At 42.4% G+C, this 12,266-nt stretch overlaps 1 protein-coding gene across 1 annotated transcript in view; it reads left to right on the forward strand.

Moving 5' to 3' along the window:
- The first annotated feature begins 522 nt into the window (after positions 1–522).
- LOC122810818 (complement C3-like) overlaps positions 523–12,266 on the forward strand; it is a 1,708,896-nt gene continuing 1,697,152 nt past the window's right edge. The window contains exon 1 of the mRNA XM_044082377.1: positions 523–734. Coding sequence (XP_043938312.1) covers positions 667–734 — 68 coding nt within the window. The 5' untranslated portion in view covers positions 523–666. The remainder of the gene's footprint in view (positions 735–12,266) is intronic.

Below are 12,266 nucleotides of genomic sequence, written 5' to 3' on the forward strand. Positions count from 1 at the left end.
CTCTGGTTTGATTCTCAGATGGGTGCCTTCTGTGTGGAGTCTGCATGTCCACCCTGCATTCACGTAGGTTTCTTCTGTGTGCTTCAGTTTCCTCCCACGTTCTAAAGACATGCATCTGGAGTGTTTCTCCCCGGGCCTCCTCTGAAAACTGGGGTCTGTCCCAGTTGGACTTTCCTGGTAAACAAATAAATAAATAAATAAATAAAACTTGAACTATATATTGATGAGGAGAGGGTCAGAAATATCCTTTGAAAAATAGGAAAAATTCCTGCAAAGAGTATTGTAGGAAACTAAAAGGTATTTCTGAATCAGATTTATGTGCCTTGTTTTGCACTGGTGATATGCTTTTTGTGCTCTTAATGTTTGATTTTGATCAATTATTAAACATCTATGCATGCTCTCTGAGTTTCTAAGTTTGCATTGCATTTATTGATCAAAAAGTCAATATTTGTCTCTGTCATTCATTACATCACTATCACCAACCTAAATGTGAACAGTGATACTGAATAACTTTGGGTTACAGACAAACTGACCGTCCATTTGGTGTGACCGTAGAGCCCTTGTTTCTTAGTTATATATTAACTGCTTTAGAAGGTAGGAGTTAGTTAGAAAGATACATGTAGGAGCTGCTGTTTTCTGACATCTGTACCCCAAAGAGACAGCAACATGGGGGCACCTACCGTTCTCATCACAATCTTGCTGTTGTTTCTTCCTGCTTTGTCTCACGCTCAACTGTAAGTAACAATTTAATTTATACAGATAAACATTACAGCAACTGTGCAGATTAGATGCATTGTATGTGCATGAGATGAACATGTGATATGTCAGGGAGATGTGTCAGTGCAGATTAAATGCATTTCATGTGCATGAGATGAACATGTGATATGTCAGGAAGATGTGTCAGTGCAGATTAGATGCATTCCATGTGCATGAGATGAACATGTGATATGTCAGGGAGATGTGTCAGTGAAGGTTAAATGCATTCCATGTGCATGAGATGAACATGTGATATGTCAGGGAGATGTGTCAGTGCAGATTAGATGCATTCCATGTGCATGAGATGGGCATGTGATATGTCAGGGAGATGTGTCAGTGCAGATTAGATGCATTCCATGTGCATGAGATGGACATGTGATATGTCAGGGAGATGTGTCAGTGCAGATTAGATGCATTCCATGTGCATGAGATGAACATGTGATATGTCAGGGAGATGTGTCAGTGCAGATTAAATGCATTCCATGTGCATGAGATGAACATGTGATATGTCAGGGAGATGTGTCAGTGCAGATTAGATGCATTCCATGTGCATGAGATGGACATGTGATATGTCAGGGAGATGTGTCAGTGCAGGTTAAATGCATTCCATGTGCATGAGATGGACATGTGATATGTCAGGGAGATGTGTCAGTGCAGATTAGATGCATTCCATGTTCATGAGATGAACATGTGATATGTCAGGGAGATGTGTCAGTGCAGATTAGATGCATTCCATGCTCATGAGATGAACATGTGATATGTCAGGGAGATGTGTCAGTGAAGATTAAATGCATTCCATGTTCATGAGATGGACATGTGATATGTCAGGGAGATGTGTCAGTGCAGATTAGATGCATTCCATATTCATGAGATGGGCATGTGATATGTCAGGGAGATGTGTCAGTGCAGGTTAAATGCATTCCATGTGCATGAGATGAACATGTGATATGTCAGGGAGATGTGTCAGTGCAGATTAGATGCATTCCATGTACATGAGATGAACATGTGATATGTCAGGGAGATGTGTCAGTGCAGATTAAATGCATTCCATGTGCATGAGATGGGCATGTGATATGTCAGGGAGATGTGTCAGTGCAGATTAGATGCATTCCATGTGCATGAGATGAACATGTGATATGTCAGGGAGATGTGTCAGTGCAGGTTAAATGCATTCCATGTGCTTGAGATGGACATGTGATATGTCAGGGAGATGTGTCAGTGCAGATTAAATGCATTCCATGTGCATGAGATGAACATGTTATATGTCAGGGAGATGTGTCAGTGAAGATTAAATGCATTCCATGTTCATGAGATGGACATGTGATATGTCAGGGAGATGTGTCAGTGCAGGTTAAATGCATTCCATGTGCATGAGATGAACATGTGATATGTCAGGGAGATGTGTCAGTGCAGATTAGATGCATTCCATGTGCATGAGATGAACATGTGATATGTCAGGGAGATGTGTCAGTGCAGATTAGATGCATTCCATGTGCATGAGATGGGCATGTGATATGTCAGGGAGATGTGTCAGTGCAGATTAGATGCATTCCATGTACATGAGATGAACATGTGATATGTCAGGGAGATGTGTCAGTGCAGATTAATTGCATTCCATGTTTATGAGATGGACATGTGATATGTCAGGGAGATGTGTCAGTGCAGGTTAAATGCATTCCATGTGCATGAGATGAACATGTGATATGTCAGGGAGATGTGTCAGTGAAGATTAGATGCATTCCATGTGCATGAGATGAACATGTGATATGTCAGGGAGATGTGTCAGTTCAGATTAAATGCATTCCATGTTCATGAGATGGACATGTGATATGTCAGGGAGATGTGTCAGTGCAGGTTAAATGCATTCCATGTGCATGAGATGAACATGTGATATGTCAGGGAGATGTGTCAGTGCAGATTAGATGCATTCCATGTGCATGAGATGAACATGTGATATGTCAGGGAGATGTGTCAGTGCAGGTTAAATGCATTCCATGTGCATGAGATGAACATGTGATATGTCAGAGAGATGTGTCAGTGCAGATTAGATGCATTCCATGTGCATGAGATGGACATGTGATATGTCAGGGAGATGTGTCAGTGCAGGTTAAATGCAATCCATGTGCATGAGATGGACATGTGATATGTCAGGGAGATGTGTCAGTGCAGGTTAAATGCATTCCATGTGCATGAGATGAACATGTGATATGTCAGGGAGATGTGTCAGTGCAGATTAGATGCATTCCATGTGCATGAGATGAACATGTGATATGTCAGGGAGCTGTGTCAGTGCAGATTAGATGCATTCCATGTGCATGAGATGAACATGTGATATGTCAGGGAGATGTGTCAGTGCAGATTAGATGCATTCCATGTGCATGAGATGAACATGTGATATGTCAGGGAGATGTGTCAGTGCAGTTTAAATGCATTCCATGTGCATGCGATGAACATGTGATATGTCAGGGAGATGTGTCAGTGCAGGTTAAATGCATTCCATGTGCATGAGATGAACATGTGATATGTCAGGGAGATGTGTCAGTGCAGGTTAAATGCATTCCATGTACATGAGATGAACATGTGATATGTCAGGGAGATGTGTCAGTGCAGATTAGATGCATTCCATGTGCATGAGATGAACATGTGATATGTCAGGGAGATGTGTCAGTGCAGGTTAAATGCATTCCATGTGCATGAGATGAACATGTGATATGTCAGGGAGATGCGTCAGTGCAGATTAGATGCATTCCATGTGCATGAGATGGGCATGTGATATGTCAGGGAGATGTGTCAGTGCAGGTTAAATGCATTCCATGTGCATGAGATGAACATGTGATATGTCAGGGAGATGTGTCAGTGCAGATTAGATGCATTCCATGTGCATGAGATGAACATGTGATATGTCAGGGAGATCTGTCAGTGCAGATTAGATGCATTCCATGTGCATGAGATGGCCATGTGATATGTCAGGGAGATGTGTCAGTGGAGGTTAAATGCATTCCATGTGCATGAGATGGACATGTGATATGTCAGGGAGATGTGTCAGTGCAGATTATATGCATTCGATGTGCATGAGATGAACATGTGATATGTCAGGGAGATGTGTCAGTGCAGATTAGATGCATTCCATGTGCATGAGATGAACATGTGATATGTCAGGGAGATGTGTCAGTGAAGATTAAATGCATTCCATGTTCATGAGATGGACATGTGATATGTCAGGGAGATGTGTCAGTGCAGATTAGATGCATTCCATGTGCATGAGATGAACATGTGATATGTCAGGGAGATGTGTCAGTGAAGATTAAATGCATTCCATGTTCATGAGATGGACATGTGATATGTCAGGGAGATGTGTCAGTGCAGATTAGATGCATTCCATGTGCATGAGATGGACATGTGATATGTCAGGGAGATGTGTCAGTGCAGGTTAAATGCATTCCATGTGCATGAGATGGACATGTGATATGTCAGGGAGATGTGTCAGTGCAGATTAGATGCATTCCATGTGCATGAGATGAACATGTTATATGTCAGGGAGATGTGTCAGTGAAGATTAAATGCATTCCATGTGCATGAGATGAACATGTGATATGTCAGGGAGATGTGTCAGTGCAGATTAGATGCATTCCATGTGCATGAGATGAACATGTGCTCTGTCAGGGAGATGTGTCAGTGCAGTTTAAATGCATTCCATGTGCATGAGATGAACATGTGATATGTCAGGAGATGTGTCAGTGCAGATTAGATGCATTCCATGTGCATGAGATGAACATGTGATATGTCAGGGAGATGTGTCAGTGCAGATTAGATGCATTCCATGTGCATGAGATGAACATGTGATATGTCAGGGAGATGTGTCAGTGCAGTTTAAATGTATTCCATGTGCATGAGATGAACATGTGATATGTCAGGGAGATGTGTCAGTGCAGGTTAAATGCATTCCATGTGCATGAGATGAACATGTGATATGTCAGGGAGATGTGTCAGTGCAGGTTAAATGCATTCCATGTGCATGAGATGAACATGTGATATGTCAGGGAGATGTGTCAGTGCAGGGTAAATGCATTCCATGTGCATGAGATGAACATGTGATATGTCAGGGAGATGTGTCAGTGAAGATTAAATGCATTCCATGTGCATGAGATGAACATGTGATATGTCAGGGAGATGTGTCAGTGCAGATTAGATGCATTCCATGTGCATGAGATGGACATGTGATATGTCAGGGAGATGTGTCAGTGCAGGTTAAATTCATTCCATGTGCATGAGATGGACTTGTGATATGTCAGGGAGATGTGTCAGTGCAGGTTAAATGCATTCCATGTGCATGAGATGAACATGTGATATGTCAGGGAGATGTGTCAGTGCAGATTAGATGCATTCCATGTGCATGAGATGAACATGTGATATGTCAGGGAGATGTGTCAGTGCAGGTTAGATGCATTCCATGTGCATGAGATGAACATGTGATATGTCAGGGAGATGTGTCAGTGCAGTTTAAATGCATTCCATGTGCATGAGATGAACATGTGATATGTCAGGGAGATGTGTCAGTGCAGGTTAAATGCATTCCATGTGCATGAGATGAACATGTGATATGTCAGGGAGATGTGTCAGTGCAGGTTAAATGCATTCCATGTACATGAGATGGACATGTGATATGTCAGGGAGATGTGTCAGTGCAGATTAGATGCATTCCATGTGCATGAGATGGGCATGTGATATGTCAGGGAGATGTGTCAGTGCAGATTAAATGCATTCCATGTGCATGAGATGAACATGTGATATGTCAGGGAGATGTGTCAGTGCAGATTAGATGCATTCCATGTGCATGAGATGAACATGTGATATGTAAGGGAGATGTGTCAGTGCAGATTAGATGCATTCCATGTGCATGAGATGGGCATGTGATATGTCAGGGAGATGTGTCAGTGCAGATTAGATGCATTCCATGTGCATGAGATGGACATGTGATATGTCAGGGAGATGTGTCAGTGCAGGTTAGATGCATTCCATGTGCATGAGATGAACATGTGATATGTCAGGGAGATGCGTCAGTGCAGATTAGATGCATTCCATGTGCATGAGATGGGCATGTGATATGTCAGGGAGATGTGTCAGTGAAGATTAAATGCATTCCATGTTCATGAGATGGAGATGTGATATGTCAGGGAGATGTGTCAGTGCAGATTAGATGCATTCCATGTGCATGAGATGGACATGTGATATGTCAGGGAGATGTGTCAGTGCAGATTAGATGCATTCCATGTGCATGAGATGAACATGTGATATGTCAGGGAGATGTGTCAGTGAAGATTAAATGCATTCCATGTGCATGAGATGAACATGTGATATGTCAGGGAGATGTGTCAGTGCAGATTAGATGCATTCCATGTGCATGAGATGAACATGTGATATGTCAGGGAGATGTGTCAGTGCAGATTAGATGCATTCCATGTGCATGAGATGAACATGTGATATGTCAGGGAGATGTGTCAGTGCAGTTTAAATGCATTCCATGTGCATGAGATGAACATGTGATATGTCAGGGAGATGTGTCAGTGCAGGTTAAATGCATTCCATGTGCATGAGATGAACATGTGATATGTCAGGGAGATGTGTCAGTGCAGGTTAAATGCATTCCATGTGCATGAGATGAACATGTGATATGTCAGGGAGATGTGTCAGTGCAGATTAGATGCATTCCATGTGCATGAGATGGACATGTGATATGTCAGGGAGATGTGTCAGTGCAGGTTAAATGCAATCCATGTGCATGAGATGGACATCTGATATGTCAGGGAGATGTGTCAGTGCAGGTTAAATGCATTCCATGTGCATGAGATGAACATGTGATATGTCAGGGAGATGTGTCAGTGCAGATTAGATGCATTCCATGTGCATGAGATGAACATGTGATATGTCAGGGAGATGTGTCAGTGCAGATTAGATGCATTCCATGTGCATGAGATGAACATGTGATATGTCAGGGAGATGTGTCAGTGAAGATTAAATGCATTCCATGTGCATGAGATGAACATGTGATATGTCAGGGAGATGTGTCAGTGCAGATTAGATGCATTCCATGTGCATGAGATGAACATGTGATATGTCAGGGAGATGTGTCAGTGCAGATTAGATGCATTCCATGTGCATGAGATGAACATGTGATATGTCAGGGAGATGTGTCAGTGCAGTTTAAATGCATTCCATGTGCATGAGATGAACATGTGATATGTCAGGGAGATGTGTCAGTGCAGGTTAAATGCATTCCATGTGCATGAGATGAACATGTGATATGTCAGGAAGATGTGTCAGTGCAGGTTAAATGCATTCCATGTACATGAGATGAACATGTGATATGTCAGGGAGATGTGTCAGTGCAGATTAGATGCATTCCATGTGCATGAGATGGGCATGTGATATGTCAGGGAGATGTGTCAGTGCAGATTAGATGCATTCCATGTGCATGAGATGAACATGTGATATGTCAGGGAGATGTGTCAGTGCAGGTTAAATGCATTCCATGTGCATGAGATGAACATGTGATATGTCAGGGAGATGCGTCAGTGCAGATTAGATGCATTCCATGTGCATGAGATGGGCATGTGATATGTCAGGGAGATGTGTCAGTGCAGGTTAAATGCATTCCATGTGCATGAGATGAACATGTGATATGTCAGCGAGATGTGTCAGTGCAGATTAGATGCATTCCATGTGCATGAGATGAACATGTGATATGTCAGGGAGATCTGTCAGTGCAGATTAGATGCATTCCATGTGCATGAGATGGGCATGTGATATGTCAGGGAGATGTGTCAGTGCAGGTTAAATGCATTCCATGTGCATGAGATGGACATGTGATATGTCAGGGAGATGTGTCAGTGCAGATTAGATGCATTCCATGTGCATGAGATGAACATGTGATATGTCAGGGAGATGTGTCAGTGAAGATTAAATGCATTCCATGTTCATGAGATGGACATGTGATATGTCAGGGAGATGTGTCAGTGCAGATTAGATGCATTCCATGTGCATGAGATGAACATGTGATATGTCAGGGAGATGTGTCAGTGAAGATTAAATGCATTCCATGTTCATGAGATGGACATGTGATATGTCAGGGAGATGTGTCAGTGCAGATTAGATGCATTCCATGTGCATGAGATGGACATGTGATATGTCAGGGAGATGTGTCAGTGCAGGTTAAATGCATTCCATGTGCATGAGATGGACATGTGATATGTCAGGGAGATGTGTCAGTGCAGATTAGATGCATTCCATGTGCATGAGATGAACATGTTATATGTCAGGGAGATGTGTCAGTGAAGATTAAATGCATTCCATGTGCATGAGATGAACATGTGATATGTCAGGGAGATGTGTCAGTGCAGATTAGATGCATTCCATGTGCATGAGATGAACATGTGCTCTGTCAGGGAGATGTGTCAGTGCAGTTTAAATGCATTCCATGTGCATGAGATGAACATGTGATATGTCAGGGAGATGTGTCAGTGCAGATTAGATGCATTCCATGTGCATGAGATGAACATGTGATATGTCAGGGAGATGTGTCAGTGCAGATTAGATGCATTCCATGTGCATGAGATGAACATGTGATATGTCAGGGAGATGTGTCAGTGCAGTTTAAATGTATTCCATGTGCATGAGATGAACATGTGATATGTCAGGGAGATGTGTCAGTGCAGGTTAAATGCATTCCATGTGCATGAGATGAACATGTGATATGTCAGGGAGATGTGTCAGTGCAGGTTAAATGCATTCCATGTGCATGAGATGAACATGTGATATGTCAGGGAGATGTGTCAGTGCAGGGTAAATGCATTCCATGTGCATGAGATGAACATGTGATATGTCAGGGAGATGTGTCAGTGCAGATTAGATGCATTCCATGTGCATGAGATGGACATGTGATATGTTATGGAGATGTGTCAGTGCAGGTTAAATGCATTCCATGTGCATGAGATGGACATGTGATATGTCAGGGAGATGTGTCAGTGCAGGTTAAATGCATTCCATGTGCATGAGATGAACATGTGATATGTCAGGGAGATGTGTCAGTGCAGATTAGATGCATTCCATGTGCATGAGATGAACATGTGATCTGTCAGGGAGATGTGTCAGTGCAGATTAGATGCATTCCATGTGCATGAGATGAACATGTGATATGTCAGAGAGATGTGTCAGTGAAGATTAAATGCATTCCATGTGCATGAGATGAACATGTGATATGTCAGGGAGATGTGTCAGTGCAGATTAGATGCATTCCATGTGCATGAGATGGACATGTGATATGTCAGGGAGATGTGTCAGTGCAGGTTAAATGCATTCCATGTGCATGAGATGGACATGTGATATGTCAGGGAGATGTGTCAGTGCAGGTTAAATGCATTCCATGTGCATGAGATGAACATGTGATATGTCAGGGAGATGTGTCAGTGCAGATTAGATGCATTCCATGTGCATGAGATGAACATGTGATATGTCAGGGAGATGTGTCAGTGCAGGTTAGATGCATTCCATGTGCATGAGATGAACATGTGATATGTCAGGGAGATGTGTCAGTGCAGTTTAAATGCATTCCATGTGCATGAGATGAACATGTGATATGTCAGGGAGATGTGTCAGTGCAGGTTAAATGCATTCCATGTGCATGAGATGAACATGTGATATGTCAGGGAGATGTGTCAGTGCAGGTTAAATGCATTCCATGTACATGAGATGAACATGTGATATGTCAGGGAGATGTGTCAGTGCAGATTAGATGCATTCCATGTGCATGAGATGGGCATGTGATATGTCAGGGAGATGTGTCAGTGCAGATTAAATGCATTCCATGTGCATGAGATGAACATGTGATATGTCAGGGAGATGTGTCAGTGCAGATTAGATGCATTCCATGTGCATGAGATGAACATGTGATATGTAAGGGAGATGTGTCAGTGCAGATTAGATGCATTCCATGTGCATGAGATGGGCATGTGATATGTCAGCGAGATGTGTCAGTGCAGATTAGATGCATTCCATGTGCATGAGATGGACATGTGATATGTCAGGGAGATGTGTCAGTGCAGGTTAGATGCATTCCATGTGCATGAGATGAACATGTGATATGTCAGGGAGATGCGTCAGTGCAGATTAGATGCATTCCATGTGCATGAGATGGGCATGTGATATGTTAGGGAGATGTGTCAGTGAAGATTAAATGCATTCCATGTTCATGAGATGGACATGTGATATGTCAGGGAGATGTGTCAGTGCAGATTAGATGCATTCCATGTGCATGAGATGGACATGTGATATGTCAGGGAGATGTGTCAGTGCAGATTAGATGCATTCCATGTGCATAAGATGAACATGTGATATGTCAGGGAGATGTGTCAGTGAAGATTAAATGCATTCCATGTGCATGAGATGAACATGTGATATGTCAGGGAGATGTGTCAGTGCAGATTAGATGCATTCCATGTGCATGAGATGAACATGTGATATGTCAGGGAGATGTGTCAGTGCAGATTAGATGCATTCCATGTGCATGAGATGAACATGTGATATGTCAGGGAGATGTGTCAGTGCAAATTAAATGCATTCCATGTGCATGAGATGAACATGTGATATGTCAGGGAGATGTGTCAGTGCAGGTTAAATGCATTCCATGTGCATGAGATGAACATGTGATATGTCAGGGAGATGTGTCAGTGCAGGTTAAATGCATTCCATGTGCATGAGATGAACATGTGATATGTCAGGGAGATGTGTCAGTGCAGATTAGATGCATTCCATGTGCATGAGATGAACATGTGATATGTCAGGGAGATGTGTCAGTGCAGATTAGATGCATTCCATGTGCATGAGATGAACATGTGATATGTCAGGGAGATGTGTCAGTGCAGGTTAAATGCATTCCATGTGCATGAGATGAACATGTGATATGTCAGGAGATGTGTCAGTGCAGATTAGATGCATTCCATGTGCATGAGATGAACATGTGATATGTCAGGAGATGTGTCAGTGCAGATTAGATGCATTCCATGTGCATGAGATGAACATGTGATATGTCAGGAGATGTGTCAGTGCAGATTAAATGCATTCCATGTGCATGAGATGAACATGTGATATGTCAGGAGATGTGTCAGTGCAGATTAGATGCATTCCATGTGCATGAGATGAACATGTGATATGTCAGGAGATGTGTCAGTGCAGATTAGATGCATTCCATGTGCATGAGATGAACATGTGATATGTCAGGGAGATGTGTCAGTGCAGATTAAATGCATTCCATGTGCATGAGATGAACATGTGATATGTCAGGAGATGTGTCAGTGCAGATTAAATGCATTCCATGTGCATGAGATGAACATGTGATATGTCAGGAGATGTGTCAGTGCAGATTAAATGCATTCCATGTGCATGAGATGAACATGTGATATGTCAGGAGATGTGTCAGTGCAGATTAAATGCATTCCATGTGCATGAGATGAACATGTGATATGTCAGGAGATGTGTCAGTGCAGATTAGATGCATTCCATGTGCATGAGATGGACATGTGATATGTCAGGGAGATGTGTCAGTGCAGATTAGATGCATTCCATGTGCATGAGATGAACATGTGATATGTCAGGGAGATGTGTCAGTGCAGATTAGATGCATTCCATGTGCATGAGATGAACATGTGATATGTCAGGAGATGTGTCAGTGCAGGTTAAATGCATTCCATGTGCATGAGATGAACATGTGATATGTCAGGAGATGTGTCAGTGCAGATTAGATGCATTCCATGTGCATGAGATGAACATGTGATATGTCAGGCAGATGTGTCAGTGCAGATTAAATGCATTCCATGTGCATGAGATGAACATGTGCTATGTCAGGGAGATGTGTCAGTGCAGGTTAAATGCATCCCATGTGCATGAGATGAACATGTGATATGTCAGCGAGATGTGTCAGTGCAGGTTAAATGCATTCCATGTGCATGAGATGAACATGTGATATGTCAGGAGATGTGTCAGTGCAGATTAGATGCATTCCATGTGCATGAGATGAACATGTGATATGTCAGGGAGATGTGTCAGTGCAGATTAAATGCATTCCATGTGCATGAGATGAACATGTGATATGTCAGGGAGATGTGTCAGTGCAGATTAGATGCATTCCATGTGCATGAGATGAACATGTGATATGTCAGGGAGATGTGTCAGTGCAGATTAAATGCATTCCATGTGCATGAGATGAACATGTGATATGTCAGGAGATGTGTCAGTGCAGATTAGATGCATTCCATGTGCATGAGATGAACATGTGATATGTCAGGGAGATGTGTCAGTGCAGATTAGATGCATTCCATGTGCATGAGATGAACATGTGATATGTCAGGGAGATGTGTCAGTGCAGATTAGATGCATTCCATGTGCATGAGATGAACATGTGATATGTCAGGAGATGTGTCAGTGCAGGTTAAATGCATTCCATGTGCATGAGATGAACA

The sequence above is a fragment of the Protopterus annectens genome, chromosome 9.part0 (assembly GCF_019279795.1).
Source record: "Protopterus annectens isolate FY-2018-M chromosome 9.part0, PAN1.0, whole genome shotgun sequence".
In the NCBI taxonomy this organism is placed as follows: domain Eukaryota; kingdom Metazoa; phylum Chordata; order Ceratodontiformes; family Protopteridae; genus Protopterus; species Protopterus annectens.